The sequence below is a fragment of the Myxocyprinus asiaticus genome, chromosome 29 (assembly GCF_019703515.2).
Source record: "Myxocyprinus asiaticus isolate MX2 ecotype Aquarium Trade chromosome 29, UBuf_Myxa_2, whole genome shotgun sequence".
NCBI lineage: Eukaryota > Metazoa > Chordata > Actinopteri > Cypriniformes > Catostomidae > Myxocyprinus > Myxocyprinus asiaticus.
This window is the reverse complement of record NC_059372.1, coordinates 5,085,378-5,111,158: the sequence shown is the minus strand read 5'-3', so window position 1 is coordinate 5,111,158 and position 25,781 is coordinate 5,085,378. Positions and strand designations below refer to the sequence as shown.

General features: G+C 42.4%; 2 protein-coding genes and 1 pseudogene across 3 annotated transcripts in view; all 3 read left to right on the top strand.

Moving 5' to 3' along the window:
- Positions 1–23,676, top strand: part of LOC127420337 (zinc finger protein 208-like) — a 44,190-nt gene extending 20,514 nt beyond the window's left edge. Inside the window, 3 exon segments of the mRNA XM_051662557.1 lie at positions 8,154–8,169; positions 16,095–17,137; positions 17,140–23,676. Coding sequence (XP_051518517.1) covers positions 8,154–8,169; positions 16,095–17,137; positions 17,140–17,333 — 1,253 coding nt within the window. The 3' untranslated portion in view covers positions 17,334–23,676.
- LOC127420327 (zinc finger protein 501-like) overlaps positions 1–25,781 on the top strand; it is a 51,437-nt pseudogene that overhangs the window by 9,595 nt on the left and 16,061 nt on the right.
- LOC127420322 (zinc finger protein 501-like) overlaps positions 24,235–25,781 on the top strand; it is a 98,234-nt gene continuing 96,687 nt past the window's right edge. Inside the window, exon 1 of one of the 2 annotated variants that reach the window (XM_051662528.1) lies at positions 24,235–24,382. The gene's annotated coding sequence lies outside the window, so the exon portion shown is untranslated. Of the gene's footprint in view, positions 24,383–25,058; positions 25,101–25,781 lie in introns of those variants that run through there. The other variant, XM_051662529.1, reaches the window with a different exon arrangement.

Sequence of the window (25,781 nt, the reverse complement as noted above, 5' to 3'; positions counted from 1 at the left end):
TAGCATCGCCAGCAGATGTGTGTGTCTTTAAGACCAAGCCTATACAATCTAGAGGGGGTCCAGTATGTAGGGCTTTACTGGTTGTTTAGATCAGTGTTACTATCAGAAATAATTAATTATTTCTGTAGTTATTAATCAATATTTAAATTAATTAATTGGATCTAACTCATTAAAACCTCATATGGGACTCCAGTAAATGTAGTGTGCTACGTTTAGGAGCAAGTTTGGTTATTAGCAATAATTAATAATTATCAAAGATAATGATTAATTATTAAATTCAATAGAACATTGATGAGAATCAATGTTAGCTTTTCTTAATCCTTTAAAAAAACAGTTATCAAAGATAATCGTTAATTGTTAACATCGATGAAACATTAATTAAAATTAACACTAGCTTATTGATCATTTAAATTCAATCATCAAAGATAATTATCAATTATCAAAAATCAGTAGAATATTAATAAGGATTAACATTGACGGGGCACCACCCTGAAATCAGGGACTAATAACCGAATATTAAAACGGTCTCAATATTAGATTGTTTTCTTAGGAAAATCGGTATCCGAACAATATCGATTTTCGGGAAAAAAAACAATGAATGAAGGTTTGAATCCGAGCACTGACATCCCGTCAGCATGACACAGGTGTATGCAAAACAAACCAAAACACTTCTGTTTGTAATATAAACAAAGTTTATTTATGCAGTAATATCAATTAATAATTAATACAATGCAGTCAATAAGCTTCCGACTTAACACTGTTTAGTTTGTAGTTGTATGATTAGATATGGAAATAAAAATAATCCTATAACACATAAGGTGTGTGTGTGACAGTGTGTGTGTGTGTGTGTGTGTCAGTGTGGTTAGTGAGAGAGAGAGAGAGAGAGATGATTAAGTGACAGCCCAAAAGCTGATTTCACGATAGCTGGAGATAAAGCAGCCGTGTTCATCACTCAGAGACGCGGTTTTACGAGCGGGGCTCGTAAAAGTCCTGCGTTATTTGACTCTAATGGATGAACTCAGTTGCTGTCTCACCCGCGATGGCGAAAATGCACAACAATCCAATCTGGTTGGACCACAATACAGCAAAACAAATTTGTGATAATTAATACCCTGAGTATTAATAATGAGCGGACATGGCGGTCCGTAAACTGTACAAGCAAAAACCTTGAAACACAAGAATAACACCCTATAATATTCTGTCTCTGCCCAGACGTAACCTCTTACTTGAATCGCATGAGGACACAGGTAGAATGTGTTTTCCTCCGTCCTTTAACTTTGACCCGGTTCCTTGAGGCTCGGGTGATGACGGGAGGCAGTTTCCTCACTCTGTCGGCGGGCGGTACGGCTGTTGATTGTCAGCGGGCGGTACGGCTGTTGATTCTCGGTGGAGAACTCAAATGTCGACTTGATTGAAGATGGAAGAGAAATCTTTAATCTCTTCACTTCTGTAGGCCAACGAATGAAGATGCGAATTGCTCAGCGGTCTCCTTCGGATCCGTTAGAGTGTTCGGTTGAACACAGAGTAATCTCAACTCGTCCAGCGAGATGGAGATTGTATGGCTACAGTTTCAAGTCGGACATTACTCCCTTGTGCCACGAAGTTGCACCAGAGAGCAGCAAAAGCTACGTCTTTATTCGGTGAACGAAGTCGCTGGAAGCAACTCTGGAAGCATTTCAGAATTATTTGAACTCCTGATGATGTCATGTTTGAGGGACATTCTGTTGTGTGCCTCATCCAATAGGAGTTGAGAGCTTGATCCTTTAGTGAGCAAGGCTTCCTGGATTTATAGTCTGTTTTGGACTCCCTTTGTTTGATTTTGGTGTGATTTTTATCAGTAAAATTTACGACATGGAATGTGTGGGGGCTGAGTTAGGTTTTACGACTGTTAGGTCTGCCTTTGTCTTCTATCTGAATACATGAGGCCCAACAAATAGAACCGATGTAAAATTTTGATTTGCATATCGCGCACCCTTGCATCTCTAGATGTAGACATGATGTTTTTTAGAATCCTAGCCCACTCTCCCTCCTCCAATTCCAAGACTCAGAATCAGCTTTATTGCCAAGTATGCTTACACATACCAGGAATTTGTCTTGGTGACAGGAGCTTCCAGTGCACAACAATACAAAACAGCAACAAGACATAGATAATAATAAAAAATAATAAAAAATAATTAAACATTGAATTAAATATAAACAAATAAAAATTGAATAGAAAATCAGAATTAACAGGGAGTAATACACTGATGCCTCATGACCTTACTCTCATTAAGTAATCACCACTCTCATGGTACCTGCTGCTTTATAGGGGTGTATGCTATTCCCAAAAGTAGTACAGAGCAAGTGGCGCAGCTGTAGATACCTAAAAAACTGAGATCTGGGATGCCAAATTGTTGAACCAAATTTTCAAAGGATCTCAACACACTGCTCTCATATAGGTCACCGAGTGTAGTAACCCCCCTCACAGTCCACTCTGACCAGCATAAAGGGGACTTATTAATACATAGTTTAGGGTTCAGCCATAAGCTCAAGGCATCATTTAGATAAATATCTGAATTAAACACTATGGACACTTTTGTCCATACTGAATGCAAATGCGAGATAATGGTGTAATTTAACTTCTCCAGTTAGATTGATAGAAAGGCTTTGCAATGGCAAAATAGGGGCAAGAACTTCCTGTTCAATACAAAACCAGGGAGGGGCTCTTTCAGTTGGAAGCGACCAATGAGCCAAATGTCTTAGACCGACCACATAATAATAGAACAAATCTTGAGTAGGCCTAGCCCACCTTTGTCAATTGGCCTATGCATCTTACTGAAATGTAATCTGGGATGTTTACCGTTCCAAATGAAAGACTTCGCTATGCTCTCAAATTGCTTGAAATAAGAGAGGGGGACATCTATAGGGAGAAATTTTAACAGGTAGTTAAATTTTGGAATACAGTTCATTTTTATAACATTAGCCTTCCCTATCATAGATAAATGTAATGAAGCCCACCTGCCCACATCGCTCAAACCTTTTTATTAAAGGGTCAAAAACGTACTCTAATGAAATCAGACAAATTTGCTGGGAATGAAATACCCAAATACTTAATGCCCTGTTTGGTCCACTGGAAGGCGCCCGGCTGGAAAGCCGTTATACTGGGCAGTACGCTGTTAGAGCCAAAGCTTCAGATATAGACTAATTGACTCTGTATCCTGAGAACTTAGAAAAGGAATTGATAATTCTGTGGAGGCAAGGCATAGATCTAGTAGGGTCAGAGACGAATAATAAAATATCTTCTGCGTAAAGCAGAAGCTTATGCACCATGCCTCCTGCTATCACCCCTGGAAAATCATACTCCTTTCTTATCGTGGCTGCTAATGGTTCCAGGGCAAGACAGAACAATAATGGGGAAAGAGGGCAACCCTGCCGAGTGCCCCTATCCAGAGTAAAATAATCTGAAATTAATCAATTTTTTTGTACCGGCGCTACAGTGTGTCTATAAAGTAACTTAATCCATCCAATAAACATACTCCCAAACCCATACATTTCCAAAATCTTAAAAAGATAATCCCATTCTACCATATCAAATGCCTTTTCGGCATCAAGTGAGATGGCAGCGACCGGAGTCTGATCATTTGCCACTGACCACATGATATTGATAAAACGTCTAATGTTGTCAGAAGAGCTGCGGCCCTGAATAAATCCCACCTGATCTATATGTATAAAAGATGTCATAACTTAATCATTTAGCCATTTAATCTAATCTAATCAGTATTTTGACAATATTTTAACGTCTAGCTGGATCAGGGAAATTGGACGGTAACTCTTACCCTTGCTTTGATCTTTGTCTTTTTTAAGAATCAGACTGATCCAGGCTTGTCATGGTTGTCGGATACTTTCCGTTCTTTAATGATTCCGTATAAACTTCTAACAAAAGTGGAGCCAGTTCTGTAGAATAAGATCTAAAAAATTCAGCGGCAAAGCCATCTGGCCCCGGAGACTTGCCTGTAGGCAGGCCTTAATTACCTAGTCAAGCTCCTCCAAGGTTATCTCAGAATCAAGAGAATTTTTTTGCTCAGTCGTCAATTTAGGGAGTTCTAGAGGTTTCACAAAGTTTCTAATATCTTCAGTAGATGAAGACGTGGAACTATAAAGATCAAGATAGTATTCTTTAAAAGCATTATTAATATCAATGGCTGAGGTAAATATTTCACCACCAGCAGATTTCATTGAGGGAATGGTAGAAAAATACTCTCTCTGCTTTATATATCTAGCCAAAAGTTTTCCTGCTTTGTCCCCCGACTCAAAGTATGACTGTCTTGCCCTGAATAAACAAAACTCCTCTTTCCACGACAAAATAGTATTATATCTGTATTTCAATTGGGTCAGTTCTCTGAGGCCATCAGATGACGCTTCAGCTCTGTCTCGGTAAAGCGCCAACTAAATGATTTCTTTTTCTTCATGTGTGGCAACACCTCTAAACTCACCAGGGTGTGATCTGAGACTAAAATCTTTCCAATTGAGCAATCAACAACAGATGAAATGAGGGACTTAGATGTAAAAAAATATATATTCTAGAATAAATCTTATGGACTGATGAAAGAAATGAATAGTCCCTACCAGATGGGTTCAAACGTTGCCAAATATCTGCAAGACTTTTACACATCCTGTGAAGCGTCAGTGTTGCTCTAGGGGGTCTTACACACTTTTGCTTCACTATGATCAAGGACTGAATCCATCAATAGATTAAAGTCTCCTCCCAATATTATATCATGAGGGGTGCCAGCGGCTTGCAACATCCCTTCAAGATCTATAAAAAAGCCCTAAAAACGCTGATGGTTAGGTGCGTAAATATTAGCCAAAATCAACCTTTGCCCCTGAATGTCTGCTAAAACAATAATGACTCATCCTAATTTATCATTAATCTGTTTGAGACATTTGAATTGTAGATGCTTACTTATCAATGTAATGACTCCCCTGCTCTTACTTGAGCCAGCACTAAAGAAAACATGCCTACCCCATATCTTCCCAAACTTTTCAGCTTGCTGCGGGGAAAGATGTGTTTTTTGAAGAAACGCATATGTCATATTTCTTACGCTTATAGAAATAACCTTCCTTCTTTTTATGGGGTGCCCCAACCTGTTCACATTCCACATGGAGAAAGACAGTCCACTTATATTAACATTTGACATTTTGACATATTAGAAAAAAATTGATTGTATGTCAAAAACAGGATTATAAAGACCACATTCCCCATTAGTGCAACAATCAAACCCCGAACTTCCCCCTGAACCAAACAAACAGAAAAAAGAAAAACGTGCACATTAACCCTGCGCACGACAGCGCCAACCGGCGTCCATCCATCAAACAGTCCACGTACGCCTACGAGAGTCCCCGCAATGAATTTGCCATCTGATTGCTCAAGACTGGTGCTTCTGTACAAATTTTGTCAGGCAAAATGACATATGAGAAAAAACTTTGTAAAACAAACTCCAGCCAATAGGCAGAATAATCACAAAGAACGTGTAGATTCATTCACAGAACTGTCTTGAAGGGGTGTTCCTTCACAAAACAAACTCCAGCCTCTATCGGAACCAGCACAAATAAAAAGGCTGTTTAGTTTCCTCGGACAGTCAAACAAATGTTCTCTTAGCTGGCTGTACATAAGTGCAGCAGATGTCCTAATCCTTCCAATGTCCTGCAAAAAATGATCCACAAAACAAACTCCAGCCAATAGGAGGCATAAACACAAGGCATGTCCAGATTCATCCACAGCTGTCCTGAAGGAGTGTTATTCCACAAAAGAAACTCCAGCTGCTAGGCGGAACCAGCACAAAAAGAAACAAGAAAGGCGCCCAGCTTCCTCGGACGGTCAAGTGAAACGCACCATGACTTCTTCAGTCCATCAGTTTTATGAAAGACATCGCTTGCTGTGGACATGCAAATACCCTGTGGCCATCCTTATTATCCATTCTCAATTTTGCCGGGAACATCAGTGCAAAAGCGATTCTCCGTCAATGTAAAGGTTTCTTGAAGGAGAGTTATTCCACAAAACAAACTCCAGTCGCTAGGCGGAACAAACACAAAAAGAAACAAAAAGGCACCCAGCTTCCTCAGACAGTCAAGTGTATGTTAAACGAGTCAAGCTCACTTGGGGGCAACATGAAAATCACCAAATGGTTTACTAACCCTATTGTCTCTATGAAAGACGATGCTTGCTGTGGGCATGTAAATACTTTGCCACCATCCTTAGTGTCTATTCTCAGTTTGGCCGAGAACATCAGTGCAAAAGTGACCTTCGGTTGATGTAAGAGTTTCTTGCATTCCTTGAATCGATCACGTTTCACTGTTGTCAAATTCGCAAAGTCTGGGAACAAGAAAATGTTGTGATTCTTCCAAGAATGCCTTCCGTTGCTCCTCGTCTCGCCTAACACGAGATCTTTATCGGATGATCACAGAAATGTGGCCAGAATTGATCGGGCCTGTCTCCCTCATGGGATCTCCGAGCTGGGACTCTGTGAGATCACTCGATTTCCAACTTATGGCCTGTTTTGTCAAGCAGACTCGTCTAGGAATTTCACCATATCTCTGTCTTCCTTATGCTCAGGAATTCCAACAATTTGGACATTGTTGCAATGTTGCAAATCTGCTTTGGTCGCTAGCGGTTTAGCAGCTAATTCCCTCTCCGATGACTCCAGATAATCGATCCGTTTCTCGACCTCCCTGATTCTTGTAACCAATTTCGCCTCCATGGAAGTAATCATTCTACGTATTACCTCAAGATCTTCCAAGTCCGCCACAACCTTCGCCAGCATTACAGACATGCTGCACAGCTGGCGTTGAATTTCTCCGCCACACCGTCCAAACCGAGTCCCTGGTCTGCAGGCCTGTCTGGGGTATCAGCTTGGGCACGTAAGTGTCTTTTAATACCTCCAGAGCCTGAGGATTTTGAATTCTTTGACATGTTGACTTAGAACACTTATGTAGCAGGATGTATTGCATCTCACTGGTTTAAGACACAAAAATAATTAAAAACTAGCAATGTGGATATCTCATCGTTCACACGTCCAACCCCCGCATGGTGCCACATGACTCCCCCCGGAGGCAGCATTTTCATGATTTCGGACGCAGCCTTGAAGTTGCAGTTACACGCTCGTGCGGATCCAGCGCGAGCCTCAATCACCTGACAGTTTAAACGGCCTGGATTGCCTACTTGGATTGTCTTTGTTCATGATTTATGAATGAGAGGAACTTTTGATGCTGATGTTTTTGATTCTGGCTGATAGACTACATGCTTCAGAGGAAGATTTTAGATGAGCGCTCAATGGGAAGAATTACGCTGGATTTTCGTGAAGTTCTTGAATGACATCTGTTTAAACGAGATATCTGCATATTTGCAAATGGTATACAGCTCTGGAAAAATTAAGAGACCACTGCAAAATTATCAGTTTCTCTGCATTTGCTATTTATAGGTATGTGTTTGAGTAAAATGAAAATATTTGTTTTACTCTATACTGACAACATTTTTCTCCTAAATTCCAAATAAAAATATTGTAATTTAGAGCATTTATTTGCATAAAATGACAACTGTTCAAAATAACAAAAAAGATGCTGTGTTTTCAGACCTTGAATAATGCAAAGAAAACAAGTTCATATTCATTTTTAAACAACACAATACTAATGATTTAACTTAGGAAGAGTCAGAAATCAATATTTGGTGGAATAACCCTGATTTTCGTTTACAGCATTAATGCATTTTGGCATGCTCTCTACCAGTCTTTCATATTGCTGTTGGGTGATTCTATGCCACTCCTGGCACAAAAATTCAAGCAGCTCATCTTTGTTTGATGACTTGTGACCATCTGTCCTCCTCTTGATCACATTCCAGAGGTTTTCAATGGGGCTCAGGTCTGGAGATCCAGTGGTCCTCCATCCACTTATTGATTGACCTGGCTGTGTGGCAAAAAAAAAACAATTCTCAGAATTGGGGAACATTGTTAGAGCAGAAAGAAGCAAGTTTTCTTCCAGGATAACCTTGTTACATGGCTTCATGAATGCGTCCTTCACAAAGACGAATCTGCCCGATTCCAGCCTTGCTGAAGCACCCCCAGATCATCACCGATTCTCCACCAACTTTCATAGTGGGTGGGAGACACTGTGGCTTTTAGGCCTCTCCAGGTCTCAGTCTAACCATTTTGAGAATCTGTGATGATCTGGAGGTGCTTCAGAAAGGATTTGATCATGGAAAAGATGTTACTTTGTTTCAGAAGGGGCAAATTATTGGCCTGCATCAAGCAAAGAAAACAGGAGATTGCTGAAATCACTGTAATTGGGTTAAGAACTGTCCACAAGAAAGCCACTTGGAAAAAACCTACTTCAGTTTGGTAGGGAGCATAAGGATTGGACTGTGGAGCAATAGAAAAAGGTCATGTGGTCTGATGAGTTCAGATTTACCCTATTCCAAAGTGATTGGCCTGTCAGGGTAAGAAGTGAATCGTATGAAGCGATGTAACCGTCATGCATAGTGCCCACTGTACAAGCCTCTGGAGGCAGTGTTGTGATCTGGAGTTGCTTCAATTGGTCAGGTCTTGGCTCAGCAACGTTATGCAGCAATAAAATGAAGTCAGCTGACTACTTGAATGTACTGAATGACCAGGTTATCCCATCAATTGATTTTTCTTCCCTGACGGCACGGGCATATTCCAGGACGGCAATGCCAAGATTTATCGGGCTCAAATTTTGAAAGAGTGGTTCAGGGAGCATGAGGAATAATTTTCACACATTAATTGGCCACCACGGAGTCCTGACCTTAACTCTATTGAAAGTCTTTAGGATGTGCTGGAGAAGACTTTAGAGAGTGGTTCAACTCTCCCGTCGGCAATACAAGATCTTGGCCAAATATTAATGCAACTCTGGATGGAAATAAATGTTGTGAGGTTGCATAAGGTTGTCAAAACAATGCCACAATGAATGTGTGACATAATCAAACCTAAAGGCAGTCCAACTAAATATTAGCATATGCAACTTTTTTTGGCCAGGCAGTGTACTATTTCTCTGAAGAAATGAACAATTGGGAGGACACTACCTTTTCTAGTATTTTTGACATAAACAGGAGATTTAAAATCGGTCTATAATTAGCCAGTTGTCCAGGGTCAAGATGTGGCTTCTTAATAACCTGTTTGATAACTGCCATTTTAAAGTTTCTTGGGACATGTCTTAAGGCTAGTGAGGAGTTAATATTATTAAGAAGAGGTTCTGAGATTACATGAAATACCTCTTTGAACAGCTTAGTTGGTATTAGATCTAACATTCATCTTGTGGCTTTTGATGTTTCAATAAGTTTTGTTAGCTCTTCATGATCTGTGACAGCGAAGGATTGAAGTTTCTCATGAGGAAAATTCTGAGACACTTTTTTCTGAGATACTGTGACAGACCATTGCATAATTCCAATATTATTTCTGATGATTTAAATTTTATCAGTAAAGAAATTCATGAAGTCATTACTATTGTGCTGCAGTAGAATATCTGGTTCAGTCGTGGCTTTATTCCTAACCAATTTATCCACAGTACTGAATAAACACCTAGGGTTGTTGCGGTTATTGTCTATGAGTTTGCTAAAATATGCTGAATTGGCAGCTTCTAGTGCCTGTCTGTACTGCAGTCACTGTCCTGCCATGCACTGCAAAATACATCAACATTTTTTATTCTTCCACTTGCGCTCCTTTTTCAGAGCTTCGGTATTTTGGTACCAAGTCGATACTAAAATAAAAAAGATGTAACGGTAGCAGTGTTTCTGCAGTACCGGTAGCACCAAGCACCGACTCAATCCACTACCAGCGTGCAGTATGACTGACACATGACAGCTTTAAAATGCTCACAGGCTTACTTTGAACGCGTGCTCTGTTACTCCTTTTACACTGAAATTGACAATCAAATTAAAATTGTGACGTGTCATGGTGTGAGAGAGACAGGACCCAAAAGCAGAGATGAAACAGTTTAATTGGATTTATTAACACATCAGAAAAGTTCTTGCTTCAAACAAAACAAAAAGTCAAGCCCGGGCAAATTTTCTCCCCCGAGACGTGGGCAGAGACCAAGGAACCCTCCTCCATGGGAACTGGGCAAAGCTCTGCCGAAGGCGCCGGCAAACATGAAGGTAACCACAGACACACGATCAAGCTTCAGCTACACGAGAGCACAGTTAATCATAGGCAGCAAACAACACCTTCACATTTGAACATCACAGTGACAATAACAAACAATGATCCGACATTGGACATGACTTACGAGGGGATTTAAATAAGCAGGGAACAAACAAGGAGCAGGTACCGCTTGCAGCTGAAGGTTATAATGATCAGGAAGGGAGGGAAGGGGAAACCAGAGAGGGATTTTAAGGAAAGGAGAGGGGTCTGGCAGCCTGGGAGGAGGCCTCAGGGTGGAGGAGATACAAGACTGGGCAGTAGCTGCTGGGCAGGGGACAGAGAACTGGGCAGCAACTGCTGGACAGGGTTCAGGGGGAGCTGCTCAGGGGGCGGAGCCGTGGACAGCTCAGACGTGGACACTGATAGCGGCAGGGGAATGGCCTTCATGGCCATGAGCATTGGCAGTGATGGGAACAGCTTCCGTGGCTGTGAGAACTGGCAGTGATGGGGGAACAGCGTCCGTGACTGTGAGCACAGGAAGTGACAGGAAAACAGCCTCCGTGGCTGTGAGCACAAGCAGTGACGAGGGAACAGTCTCCGTGGCTGTGAGTACTGGCAGTGATGGGAACAGCCTTTGTGGCTGTGAGTACAGGCAGGGAAGGGGGAACGACCTCCATGGTAATGGGCACTGGCAGAGGCAGGGGAACAGCCTTTGTGACTGTGTACACAGGCAGGGAGAGGGAAACGGCCTCTATGGCTGCGGAAGCTGACAGTGGCAGAGAATCGGGCGTCTGGCTCCTCTTCCCCAGGGTGGTGATCAGTTCACCACACCGCAGCGTGACTGGGTCGAACACTCGACAGAGCTCTGAGCCAAAATCCAGGAATGAGGCGCAACAAGGGCATAAATTGTCCCACATGGCAGTTCCCCACTCCACAGCCTCTCCGGTGTGGCACAGAATGATGTAAGCTACCTTCATTTTCTCAGTCAGGAAAGCAGAGGGCTGTGAAGTGAAGAACAGAGCACATTGGGACAAAAAGGCAAGACAGGATCCCTCACCTGAGAACAGAGCCGGAGGGAAGATGCATGCCTCTGGGCGCCAAGGGGCGTGGACAGCCAACGAAGCCGGGGGGGGGGTGTCCTAAGGCGAGCCGGGATCAGAAGATGCTGTTGAACCGCCATGGTGAATTCAGCAAGCTGTGATGCCATCCTTGCCAATACGCAGTTGGAAGCAGAGATCTAATCCTGGTGCTGCCTCAGCTGGTCTACTCCATGTGAGAGGGTGGAGTGAAGAGATGATTCCTCCGCTGGGTTCGTGTGTGGTCAGATTATTCTGTCATGGTGCGAGAGAGACACGACCCAAATGCAGAGTTGAAACAGTTCAATTAGATTTATTAACACAACAGAAAAGTTCTTTCTTCAAACAACACAAAGTCAAGCCAAGCAAAGGAATCCTCCTCCATGGGAACTGGGCAAAGCGCCGGCAAAGGCGGCAGAAAACGTGAAGGTAACCACAGACACACGAGCAAGCTCCAGCTACACAAGAGAGCACAGTTAATCATAGACAGCAAACAACACCTTCACGTTTGAACATCATCGTAACAATAACAAACAATGATCGGACATGACACACGAGGGGATTTAAATAACCGGGGAACAAAAAAGGGGCAGGTATCACTCAGCTGAAGGTTGTAATGATCAGCGTTCCCATGGAAATGATCAGGGTTCCTATGGAATAGCTGATTCAGCATGACAGCGGCACCTGAAACAGAAGGGCAAAACGTAAACACGCTTTGACAAAACAGACAAGGACGATGATGTCATGGTCCTTGTCGGACAGAGCGCACGACGGTAACACACACACACGGTGGTCCCAATCAAACAGACCCGTGCACTCACACAAAAGGGGAACACAAAACACAGAGGCAGGCCGATACTGTCACGGTCCCGTCAAGCAGAACCCCAAACTGATAAGGTGACAGGACAACATGTCCTAGTGTGATTTTATTAAACTACTGAAAACTGCAATCTTACTGTGAATGAGCTGCGTACTTTAAATAAATACGACCGCTCATCTACTAGAAACTCCACAGACATTGAGAATCATTCAGGTTGAATGAGATGACAGAGCAGAGCACTTATCCGTTGTGAACTATGCAGCACATGTAAACTATGTATTTATATAATTAAATCACAGCATTTGCGCTTTAATCTCAACTCACTTTATTTATATAGCATTTAAAACAACAGAGTTGACCAACATGCTTCACAGTAATACATTTTAAAACATGACATTTCTAAATTACCACATACACAAACGCCAGTAATCTAAAGTACAAACACTTCAAAAGTGTGCCCTACATTTTATTTGTCTGACTCAAAGGCCAGTGTAAAGAGATGAGATTTCAGATTTGACTGTCTTCAAATATCACACTTGGCCTCGTTGCAAACTGTTTATCCGGAAAAGTGAAGCTTCTGGCAACGTGTCATAATAAAAGCACGATTCATTATAAAAGTTAGATGCCTGAAATTGAAGAAATGTAATAAAAATATATTGCAACTGTATAGTAAAATGTAATATTCAATGTAATAATAATAATTAATCAAAATATCACAAGCAAGACAGCTGTTGAATAAATGTTTGGGGGAAAAAATGCAATGAAATGTTGAAAAATTATATTTTCACTTGTTAAACATTTTAAGAATTTATTGATTAGACACCTTTTTGATGAAACTTAATGAAAGTTTAAAAAATGTTCTGGAAAGTTCTGAAAAATAATAATGATTAAACTGTTATTATTAAAATAGTTATTAAATAATTAAAAATAGCTAAACTGGTGTGTTCAATAGCACATTATAATATTAGCATATTTTTGCTGTGGTATGGAAATTGGTATTGAGAACCGTGAAATTTCACTGGGATCGGTACCGATTACTGAAATTTTGTTACCGTGACAACACTATTCTATAGTATCAACATCAAGTCCAAATGACAGAACTAAATTTAGGGTATGAGTATGAGTTGGTCCTGTCACATTTTGTCTGACTCCAATTAAATGCTAATCCCAATGTGTCATTTTCATTATCTGTGTGAATGTTGAACTCACCAACAATTAAAGCTCTATCCACAGGAACTACTAGATGTGACAGAAAATTTGCTAATTCACCAAGGAAATCAGAATACGGCCCAGGTGATCTATATACTGAAGCAAGGGCAAAAGACAACGGAGATTTTTATTTGTATCTGCGTTAAGCATTATTAGTTTTAAAGACTTAAACTTATATCTTGTCCTCTGTTTAGCACCAAAAACTTCACTGTAAATTGCAGCAACACCTCCTCCTCCACCCTTTAGACGATGCTCAGGTTTATAACAATAATAACCTGGGGGAGTAGACTCATTTAAACTAAGATATTCATCTGGTTTATGCCAGGTTTCAGTCAAACAGAATGCATCCAAACTATTATCTGTAATAATTTTATTTACAATTAGTGCTTTGGTTGAAAGAGATCTCATGTTTAGTAACATTTCTATGTTACTATGTAACATTTGTACCTTTATATGATGTTTATCTAAATATTTTAAGTTTTACTTTAATAAACATTTTTCTAAATTATTTAGTGAGGGGTTTTCGTTTGGTAGGTCGGGGAACAGACACATTCTCTATGTGATATCTAGGTGATACAGTCTCTGTATGTTGTAGTTTATGTGACCTGTGTGACATCTCAAGACAGCTAGCTGACGTTCGGATTAGCCAGTTTGTCTGCTTCCTGACCTGGCTCCTGTTAGTCAAATACTATCTGTAGGAGCCATTTTGCTGTAATACTGTGGCTAACCTTTCGGTGGCAGTATATTGAAATGTATAAATAGGTATACATGGGATAGAAGGGCAGGTGTTTCTGGGAACGGAGGAGCACACAGTTTTTGACCGTGAACGCGAACAGATGTGACCAGGCGTGAAACGTGCTTGAACATGTGCTTTACAATGTATGTGACCATGAATGTGAACTTAAGCGTGTATGTATTTCACCGTGTTTGATTTGGATTGTATTCTACTTGATTGTATTCAACAATGTAAAGTTCAGGGTTGGCTTGAACATATTGGAATTGTGGAACTAACAAATGATGACTTCAAACTACTGGTGAGATACATTGTAAACTGTTCCTTTCTACAAATAAAAGACAAACAAAGAGTAATGAAGAGAACATTTGCTTTATTGACATGAGTCAATTACTTGCTCACTCTTTGAACCCAGTTCACCTCTGGCTTACTGGAAAGCCACTACACTCACTATTAAGACTATGAGCCAAATTTCTAGAGAGGAGAGTGGCACCTTCCCTGTAGAGATGGAGTCCATCTCTCTTTAGCAGGTCAGGTCTACCCCAAAAACTCTTCCAATTGTCTATAAATCCTATGCTACACTAATTTGCTATAAACCTTGTCACCATGATTAACAGGGAGGGGGCCAGAGCATATTACAATGTCTGACATAGTTTTTGCAAGTTCACACACCTTCCTAACATTTTCTCTTGTGATCTCCAACTGGCGAAGTCGGACATCATTAGTGCCGACATGAATAACAGTTTTAGGAAATCTTTGTTTAGCATTAGCCAGCACTTGTAAATTTAATCTGATGTTAGATGCCCAAGCCTCCAAAATGCATTTCAAAATAGTGGCTGAAGTCTCCATGTTCCTTACAATAGAATCACTTATTACCAGGGCGCTTTCAACATGATTCTCAGTGGGTGCATAACTGAGTGGGGAGAATCGATTGGAAACCCTGACAGGAATGGGAGAGTGGTGTTGCTAAACACACATAATAATCGCTGATTTTGTCAGTCAGAGAAACATTTGTCAGATAAGTTGAAACGTTCATGGTATATTTTTTTAAGAGATTTGACTGGTGTCAGGGTAAAGTCCGAGTCCACACTTGTTCGAGACCGAGTCCAAATGCTCCCAAGTCCATGACAAAACTAAGACCATAAAAATACGGTCTCAGTCTTGAGTACTACAGCACTGATGAATACCTAGAGTCAGCCGAGAGCGGCGTGCACAGAACCCATTGTGGTGCCTGGCTAAAGTATAAACAATGCTAAAAGCGTATCGTGCTCGTGTTCTAAAATGTTAAATTCAGGGGAAACCCTGATAGGGCAAAATTTGGTTACACATTCCTGTGCTTGACTTGAATCGATCTTGGGATTTAAGAATTGATATCGGGATTGTTCAAATAAACATTGCAAAGCATCAGAAAATCAATATTTAAACTTTTCAATTTTGAAAACTTGATACTGTTGTTAAAATCTTGTTTTCTTAATTTGTATCTTTGTTATATTGTGTTTATTTGTTTTGTTTTTGTTTTTTATTTGTTCCTTTGTTCTTTATTACTCACTGTTTACAATCTGTATAATTACTTGAAAGCTATAAACATTGTTTACAAAATAAAAAAATAGTACACGTTTTTGCTTTGGGATTGAGAATCATCAAATTTCACTGATAAAGGTACAGACTACTGAAATTTTGGTATCATGAAAACACTGTAGATCGTACTTGTACTATAATACTTACTATAATAACATAATGAAAAGTAGATCTCTTGCCATAGAAGTGTGAGCACACTTGGTATAAATATATATATCTTGCACTCCAAAAATCAAAAATATATACGAAACATTTGTGTTCTGCCATTTAAATTGGGGTTCAGTTTGATGTTTCACATTTGTCCCTCTTGAATACATTTTTTGACAATTTACTGTGTTCATTATAGATCTGATGGAAGTGAAAGAGGAACATCAAGAACTGAATGAAGTGGAGGAGAAACGTCAATATCAGAAACATCATGATTTCACAACTGCAAAAAAATCTTTGTGTGTTTCAAAGACTAAGAATTTCTCACCAAAAAAGCCTCAAAGAAAAGTATCCAAGAAATCTGTTACCTGTTCTCAGTGTGGAAAAAGTTTCACTTTTAAAAGCAACCTTAATATACACATGAGAATTCACACTGGAGAGAGGCCTTACACATGCGATCAGTGTGGAAAAAGTTTCATTATGAAAACAACCCTTGATGTACACATGAGAATTCACACTGGAGAGAGGCCTTACACATGCCATCAGTGTGGAAGAAGTTTTGCACATGCAACTAGTCTCAATAATCATCTCCGTTGTCACTCTGGAGAAAGACCATTTGAATGTGATCAGTGTGGTAAAACATTTGTTTTGAATTCAAACTTAAAACTACATCTGAAAACTCACACAAATGAGAAGCCATACAAGTGTTCTTTTTGTGGAAAAAGTTTTGTAAACCTGTTCTATTTTAAAGAACACCAGAAAATACATACCGGTGTGGGTGCTCATATGTGTTTTGAATGTGGAAAGACCTTTATTACTGCCAGCATATTGAAACAGCACCAAAGAAATCATACTGGAGAAAAACCTTACAAGTGCTCCCACTGTGGAAAGAGTTTCAATCAGTCAGAAACCCTGAAAGCACATGAGACAAATCATTCTGGAGAGAAACCTCACAAGTGCTCACACTGTGGAAAGAGTTTCACTTGGTCACAAAACCTGAAAACACATGAGAGAATCCATACTGGAGAAAATACTTACAAATGCTCACACTGTGGAAAAACTTTCACTCAGTCACACGACCTGAAAACACATGAGAGAATCCATACTGGAGAGAAACCTTTCAAGTGCTCACACTGTGGAAAGAGATTCACTTGGTCACAAAACCTGAAAACACATGAGAGAATCCATACTGGAGAAAAACCTTACAAGTGCTCCCACTGTGAAAAGAGATTCACTTGGTCACAAAACCTGAAAAGACATGAGAGAAACCATACTGGAGAGAAACCTTTCAAGTGCTCACACTGTGGAAAGAGATTCACTTGGTCACAAAACCTGAAAACACATGAGAGAATCCATACTGGAGAAAAACCTTACAAGTGCTCACACTGTGAAAAGAGATTCACTCGGTCACAAAACCTGAAAACACACGAGAGAATTCATACTGGAGAAAATACAAGTGCTCACACTGTGGAAAAACTTTCACTCAGTCACATGACCTGAAAACACATGAGAGAATCCATACTGGAGAGAAATCTTTCAAGTGCTCATACTGTGAAAAGAGATTCACTTGGTCACAAAACATGAAAAGACATGAGAGAAACCATACCACTGCTCTTCATGTGGGAAAAGTTTCAACCAATTAGATCAGCTACAGAAACATGTAAAAAGGTATTGTCCAAGTGATCACTGTGATTAAAAATGACCTGAATGGAAACAAATGTATATATATTTTTTTTTATCAAGTATTTTTTTTTTCTATCTTTGCTGTTGACTAAAACTGTTGTTCCAGTAAAAATAATCCTTTAGCCTTCATATTCAGTTGTCCACAGTTCTTGTTGAATAGCCTCCAGGTTTTGAAGGGTCTTTGGTTTTATTGCATGGTGAATGTTGCATTTTCTTTAGTAAAGCAAAAGCTAAACTGGATATAGTTTTTATAAACAAAATTTTTTAACAGTATAGTGTAATTTTCAGTTCCCCTTCATGTCGCTTACTTGACGTTACGTAGATGATACGACGGTAGGGGTTACTCCTGATTGATTAAGGGTTAAAAGGATGTTTTGGTCATTGTTGACTAGTTTTCAAAGTAGGTTGTAACACCACATCAGAAACAGCACTAGGGAATTGTTGGGGGAAAACACTAAGGGAGACATTGCTTTAAACTTCTAGGGATTCAATGTTATTTCCGTTGTCTATTTTTTTTAAACATGACTGGTGAAATATGGACTAACATGGGAGATACTCTTCCATTAGTTATATTAATATCTGCTCTGCTAATTTGGAATTGGGCTGAGTTGCCAGGGTCATATTGAAAAGCTGCTGCTTGCTAGCCTGAGTTAAATGAGCCCAACCCCATGTCTCTGTGATAATTCTGGTGCTGAGAAATAGGTGTTGAAACGCGGTTGCTAGTGTGCTCTTGAAGATTGCTAGGGTGTAGTCTGATTCTTAATGGCTGCTTGTGAGTCAGAAGAGCAATCTAATTATTGTTTACATAGTTTCTGCCAAAATATTGTAGTTACTGCAATTATTATTACTAGGCCTTAACTTTTACATTCATATGGTAAGACTTTCAAACTATGTAAGAAGCTTACAGAATCTTTGTCTTCTGAATAATACCTTGTTACCACAGTGTTATTGTAGAGACAATACCTGTAAAAACAAAGTCATGGTTACTTGTGTAACCTCCATTCCCTGATGGAGGGAATGAGATGTTGTGTCGATGTAGTGACACTAGGGGTCACTCTTGGGAGCCCGAGACACCTCTGGTCTTTGATAAAAGGCCAATGAAAATTGGTGAGTGGTATTTGCATGCCACTCCCCCGGACATACGGGTGTAAAAGGAGCTGGTATGCAACCACTCATTCAGGTTTTACGCTGAGGAGCCGATATAAGGTCCGGCCATTTCAGCGGGTAGTTCAGCGTTGTGGCAGGAGGTTACACAAGTAGGTAACCATGACGTTCCCTGTCTGTCACTCACTCGACGTTGTGTCGATGTAGTGACACAAGGGGTCCCTATACGAAACGCCACAATTGGCTGAACTGTGTTATGTGAACTGGCGTTGTGTGGTGGGCAGACTACTGTGTGCCTCATAGCCAGCACACCAGGTCGACACGTAACCTCCCCCAACATAGTTATGAGTGTCAAACGGCCCTTTGTGGACAAGTCGACTACTCAAGAGATAGAGACAGGCTTAACCCAGTTGTGGCCTCTTTTCCCCTTCTCTTTTTCCACTCCCTAAAAAAGAAGGGGGATTATCCGACTGGGCCGCCAGGTCTAGTCGGGGGGTGTCCCTCCCAAGGGGAAGACACCGCAGAGACCACACCTCGCCCAAAGAGAGGGGGGGATATTTAAGTGGAAGAATACGTCACATGGTCTTTCCAACCATGTGGAGAGTCTTCAAGGTAGATCCTACCCAACGGGGGAGGAGTTACTACAAACATGGAGACTGGGGCAGAGGGGCTCTGCCCAAGGAAGACGCAGTTTGCCTATAGGGAAACGAATTAGCGGAAGATATATATATTGCATGGGGTTAGCCTTACAGGGAACCACCACATGCGGAGCACCTACCCCAGAACAGGGCTCTTAGCACGTGTACTGGGCCGGCAGTGAGTCTCTCCGAAAACTCGATTGCCACAGGGCTCGGAGGAAGTCAACCAGGGGAAAAAGTTTGTGAACACTACTGGGAATTAAAGGCGCACATCTTGAGCTCAAAGGGAGGTGGAAGGCACTATGTGCAAGCGATACACCCAGCCAGCTATCCCGCGCTTATCCGCTTGTATTGCGTGCCACTACCTGGGATGAAACAGGTTCCACCCGGAGGTTGTAGAACCTTGCAAAGGTGTTGGGTGTTGCCCAACCTGCTGCTCTGCAAATGTCAGTTAGAGAGGCACCCCTGGCCAGGGCCCAGGAAGCCGCTACACCCCAATGGGCTCGTAGCCCTACCGATCGCAGCGCTTCCTTTCTGCTGTGCACCAAAGCAGACAAAAAGCTGCTCAGAGATCCTAAAGCTCTGTGTACGATCCAAATAGATGCGTAAAGCGCGCACCGGACACAGCAACGACAGGGCTGGGTCTGCCTCCTCCTGGGGCAGCGCTTGCAGGTTCACCATCTGGTCCCTAAAAGGGGTGGTGGGAACATAGCCCGGTTGGGGTCTCAGGATCACGTGAGAGTAGCCCGGACCGAACACCAGGCACGTTTCACTGACAGAGAATGCTTGCAGGTCTCCTACCTTCTTGATGGAAGTGAGCGCAGTCAGGAGGGCAGTCTTCAAGGAGAGTGCCTTAAGCTCGGCTGACTGCAAAGGCTCAAAGGGGGCTTTCTGTAGACCCTGAAGAACTACAGAGAGGTCCCATGAGGGAATGAGGTGTGGTCTGGAGGGATTCAGCCTCCTGGCGCCTCTCAGGAACCTGATGATCAGGTCGTTCTTCCCTAAGGACTTACCGTCGACTGCGTCGTGGTGTGCTGCTATGGCGGCAACGTACACCTTCAAGGTGGAAGGGGACAGACTCCCTTCCAACCTCTCCTGCAGGAAGAAAAGCACTGATCCGACTGCGCATCTCTGGGGGTCTTCCCGTCGGGAAGAACACCACTTAATGAACAGATGCCACTTAAAGGCATACAGGCGCCTTGTAGAGGGGGCCCTAACCTGAGTGATTGTGTCTACCACCACGTCCCATCCAGGGGCCAGATATGGAGATTCCAGAGGTATGGTCGTGGGTGCCAGAGGGTGCCCCGTCCCTGAGAAAGAAGGTCCTTCCTCAGGGGAATTCGCCGGGGGGGGGCTGTCGCAAGGAGCGTGAGGTCCGAGAACCACGTCTGGGTGGGTCAGTAGGGTGCTACCAGGATGACCTGCTCCTCCCTGATCTTGCACAGGGTCTGTGCAAGTAGGCTCACTGGGGGAAATGCATATTTGCATAGGTCAGGGGGCCAGCTGTGTGCCAGCGCGTCTATGCTGAGGGGAGCCTCGGTGAGGGCGTACCAGAGCGGGCAGTGGGAGGATTCTTGGGAGGCGAACAGGTCCACCTGTGCCCATATGAATCGACTCCAAATCAGCTGGACCACCTGAGGGTGGAGTCTCCACTCTCCCCTGAGGGTAACCTGCCGTGACAGCGCGTCTGCTGTAGTGTTGAGGTTGCCCAGGATGTGAGTGGCTCGCAGCGACTTGAAGTGCTGCTGTCTCCAGAGGAGGAGACGGCGGGCGAGTTGTGACATACAACGAGAGCGCAGACTGCCTTGGCGGTTGATATATACTACCGTTGCCATGTTGTCTGTCTGAACTAACACGTGCTTGCCCTGGGTCAACGGCTGAAACCTCCGCAGGGCGAGCAGAATTGCCAGCAACTCGAGGCAGTTGATGTGCCAATGCAGTCGCTGGCCCGTCCACAGGCCGGCGGCTGCGTGCCCTTGCAAACAGCGCCCCAGCCCATTTTGGAGGCGTCTGTCATGACCACGACGCGCCTGGAGACCAGTTCTAGAGGAACACCTGCCCCTAGAAATGAGAGGTTGGTCCAAGGGCTGAAAAGATGGTGACAGGCCGGCGTGATGCCCACACGATGTGTCCCGTGGCGCCATGCCCATCTCGGGATTCGAGTCTGAAGTCAGTGCTGAAGCGGTCTCATATGCATCAACCTGAGCTGGGTGGCTACCGCGGAGGATGCCATATGCCACAGGAGCCTCTGAAAAAGTTTCAGTGGAACTGCTGTTGCTGGCAACAGGCCAGCACCAACTGGGCGCGCTCATTTGTAAGGCGCGCCGTCAAAGAGACTGAGTCCAGCTCCAAACCGAGAAAAGAGATACTCTGAACCGGGAGGAGCTTGCTCTTTTCCCAGCTGACCCGAAGCCCTAGTCGGCTGAGGTGTGAGAGCACCAAGTCCCTGTGTGCGCACAACATGTCTCGAGAGTGAGCTAGGATTAGCCAGTCGTCGAGATAGTTGAGAATGCGAATGCCCACCTCCCTTAACAGGGCAAGAGCAGTCTCTGCGACCTTCGCGAAGACGCGAGGAGACAGGGACAGGCCAAAGGGGAGGACTATGTACTGATACGCCTGATCCTCGAATGCAAACCGCAGGAAGGGTCTGTGTCGAGGAAGGATCGAGACGTGGAAGTACGCGTTCTTCAGGTCTACTGCTGCATTCCAATCTTGATGCTGGACGCTCGCCAGAATGCATTTTTGCATCAGCATCTTGAACGGGAGTCTGTGTAAGGCCCGGATCAGTACACCAGGTGGCGGTGCTCTGCGGGCATAGGTGCACTATGAGCGCCTTATCCCCGGGGGAATCGCCGTATAGCCCCTGGCCGCCCCACCATTGAGGGTAGTGAGAGCGGGGGCACTGCGGAATCGGGGCCGGGCAGTAAAAGGTGCCTCCCACAATTCGTCATCCCGTTTCCGGGAAGAAAGCCACTGGAGCGGGCGTGGCTGCTTTTGAGCAGCGCCGCGAGCCCAGGAACCAATCATCAAGCCGCGAGGGTTCAGGGGAGAGTGGAGGGTTCCACTCTAACCCGACGCTCGCGGCTGCCCGGGAAAGTGTGTCCGTCATTTTGGCATCAGCCTGTGACTGGGCAATCGTCCCCGAGGGCGGGAGCCCAGCTGAGGCTTCTGCGTCCGACTGGACAAGCCCGCTCTCTGATGCTGCGCTCGAGAGCTCATCATCTTCGCGGGCTCCGAACAAGAATCCATACTCGCCGTGAGACGAGCCGGCGAACTCATCCGGAAGCCCAACTGGGGCAGACGAGCGTGCTGGGGAATGGGAGGTCCACGGGGGATCCCCGGCGGAGGCGATCCCATTGGGGTCCCCAAATCGCCCCCAGTGCTAGCCGCGCTGGCCTCATACCCATAGGTAGAAGGACCGAGACGGGGAGCCAGGCGCGACCGCAGTGTTGCCATGGTCATGTTCTCGCAATGAGAACATGAACCATCCACAAACGCTGCCTCCGTGTAGGTCATGCCCAGACATGAAAGATAGCGATCATGGCCATCCGAAGTTGAGAGATAACGACCGCAACCAGGAATAACACACAATCGGAAAGGCATCTTTTTAAAAAGACGTTCCGTGCATGCCGCTCTTTTAGAGAAATATGCTCTTTTAGAGGAAGAGCTCTTTCAGAAAATATATTCTCTTTGTTTTCTGCGGAAGCGCCCAGGGGCGTTCTCTGCAGTGCACCAGTGCAGAGGAGGGAGAAGCCGCTGAAATGCACCATCAGATCCAGCAGAGGTGAATGAACAGTAGAATTCAGCTCAGTGAGCATGACCGTTCGGCTCCGAAGAGAAAATCTGAATGAGTGGTTGCATACCAGCTCCTTTTATACCCGCATGTCTGGGGGAGTGGCATGCAAATACCACTCGCCAATTTTCACTGGCCTTTTATCAAAGACCAGAGGTGTCTCGGGCTCCCAAGAGTGTCACTACATCGACACAATGTCGAGTGAGTGACAGATAGGGAACTTTTTTTTTTTGGCATCAACTTTTTTTTAATTGTAAAAAAATATTAAGTGATACCTTATTCCAGTTTAAACAATGCAATTGATTTATTTGAGTTTTATCGAGTTAAAACTTATTTTTGTATATATATATATATATATATATCTACAATTTGAGAATGTGTTTGTATTCATGTTCAAGTGTTTTTAAGTTTTAATGTTTTGAAAAAAAGATTTGTCATAAAAGTGTATAAATAAACGGATATAGCAAATACAGTATATTGTACAGTGTTGTATTAGTTTGGGTTCCAGGTAAACTCAACATTTCTTATTTCTGTCCTATATGAAAGCTTAAGAACTCCTGCCTTAAATACATCTTTAGCAACTTTATACTTGAATCTATGAGATTTTCAAATTGAAAATGTGAACGCATTTTAATCATATTTATATAAATAATAAGTTACATTTAGAATTTTGTTCAACTTTGAATATTTCTATATCAACTTGTCTTGTCTGGTGTGTGTATAAATATTGTCTGATGTCACTATTAAAGCCCATCATTCATAATCTGAGGATCTGTCTGCTGTTTAATTTGCATTTACTAACAAAGATTTTGGTGTTTAGAGAAATTATGTCTCTACTGTGGGTGTGTCTTCAATGTAAATGACTCCCTCCTGAGTCTGTTCCTGTTGTTTAAGATTGGATAATTTCATTCTGTTTATTCTGGTCTGGATACTTAAGGGGAGTTCATGAGAGGTTCAGGGGGATTCTGTAGCCATATGAACCCATGGTGTTGTGTGTAATAAACACACAATGTCATATTATAAATGTCAGGTATGCATCTTTTATTCTCTCCTGTGTGAAATCTCATGTGTTCATTAACATGGTGTTTATGTTTCGGGTGATCCGATCACATGTGGTCAGCCCTAAATACAGATCTAGACAGGGTCTAGACCAACAGAATCCAGTCCAGTTTGTGTGTGTGTGTGTATAGATAGTAAATGTAGTGAAAGTCACCAAACCTCATTCCACTGAGATGAAGGGAACCATGTTTTTTTAAAGAAGCAAAGTACAAAGGGATCAAAAAAAGACCCCAACAGAAGATTAGGGTAAAGTAGAATAGATCACACATGTTGTAAGCAAAGGAAACAGTAGGTGGTGGTATGTGCCTGAGTCTCTAAAGAAGAAGAAGAAGAAGAGGAACTCGAATGTTAAAAGTGGAGCATTGTGAATTGAAGTGTTTTTCTACTTTATTGTGTTGTGGGAAATCAAACTAAGGTAAATTTCATGAACGTTTCTAAAGTGTTTGTTATAATATTGTGACTGTACATGAATACACACATTACTGAGTTGAGATTGTGATTTTAGTGAAAATGTTTTTTTTATTTTTTATTAACATATAATCTTTTCATAAGACTCTAAACACGTTATTCATCAGTGCCAGCTTCTGCCAGCCAGTGAGAGATTAAACCCCTATCATTCACTGCACAGAGCGAACAACACAAAGCTGAACTCTTTGTGCTTGTGCGACACATTTAAAGTGTAGAGATGCGCTTGATGCCAAGTTGGCACTCAGTGGGTCACGCGAATTGTTTGTCCACTATCTTGCTATTGCCTTCGTGCCAACCTCTCTGCGTGGCAAAGGTGGCATGTGTGCCTTTGGTTGTCGGCCCCTGGGCAAGCCTTTTACACTACTCCTCAACGTACATATAGTCCGTTCCCTAACCCATATAATTATATGATTAAATGTATAATTATATAATGATCTTTTGGGGTTTGAGAAATGTCAGTGCATTATAATCATGATGTATTTGTGTTCAGATGTTCATCATGAGAGAGCAGGTGGATGTGATCTGTGCTGGAGAACAGCAGATGCTGCAGACACCAGTGAAGATGAAGATGTGTTCAGTGAAGCTGCTGGACTGCAGGAACCTGATGAAGATGAGAGGAGAAACCACAGCAAAACAACAACAGAGTGATGATTTTATTCATTCAGGTATGTTTCATCCTTTTAATGTTGTTTTACATTCACACATTACCTCCTTATTAAGCTAATATTTTAATAATTACACACAAGTTACTATACAAATCTAGAAGACCACATGACACTGGGTTTTTGTAGATAGAAAGGTAGATGAAAGCATTTCAATGCATTAAGGCTGTTGTCAACTCAATTAAAAAGAAGCTGTAATTTCTGAATGTCTTAAAGTCATCATTGTGCTGTTTAGATGAATAACGTGTTTGTAGATTATGCCTTAAAAATATATTTAAAAATAACCTTGGGGGAAACCATGCTCAGCAAGGGAGCCAGTTGCTCTCTGGATATACAGCATGGATATGATGCAAATATTATTTATCTTTGTGTAATTCAAGTCATGGTTTAAATTAGTAAAATGAGTAATGTAGATGTTGGTGGGCAAACTAAAGGATTTTGTATGAACTGTGAGATTAATGACTAAGTTTCTTTGAAGTCCATCCTGAATTAACTGCAGAAGTGCACATAGATGCAGTGTCTTGTGTTATTTGGCTGGTGAAGGCTTTAGTTGACAGTAATTTATTGTCTATGTATTCCATTTTAAGAGAGTTTAGTCCATCCTATGACAGAGATGATGCAGGCAGAGGTCAGTGGAGTGCCTCGTAGTCTGACAGGTCAAAACATAAAACAAATGCAATTTGA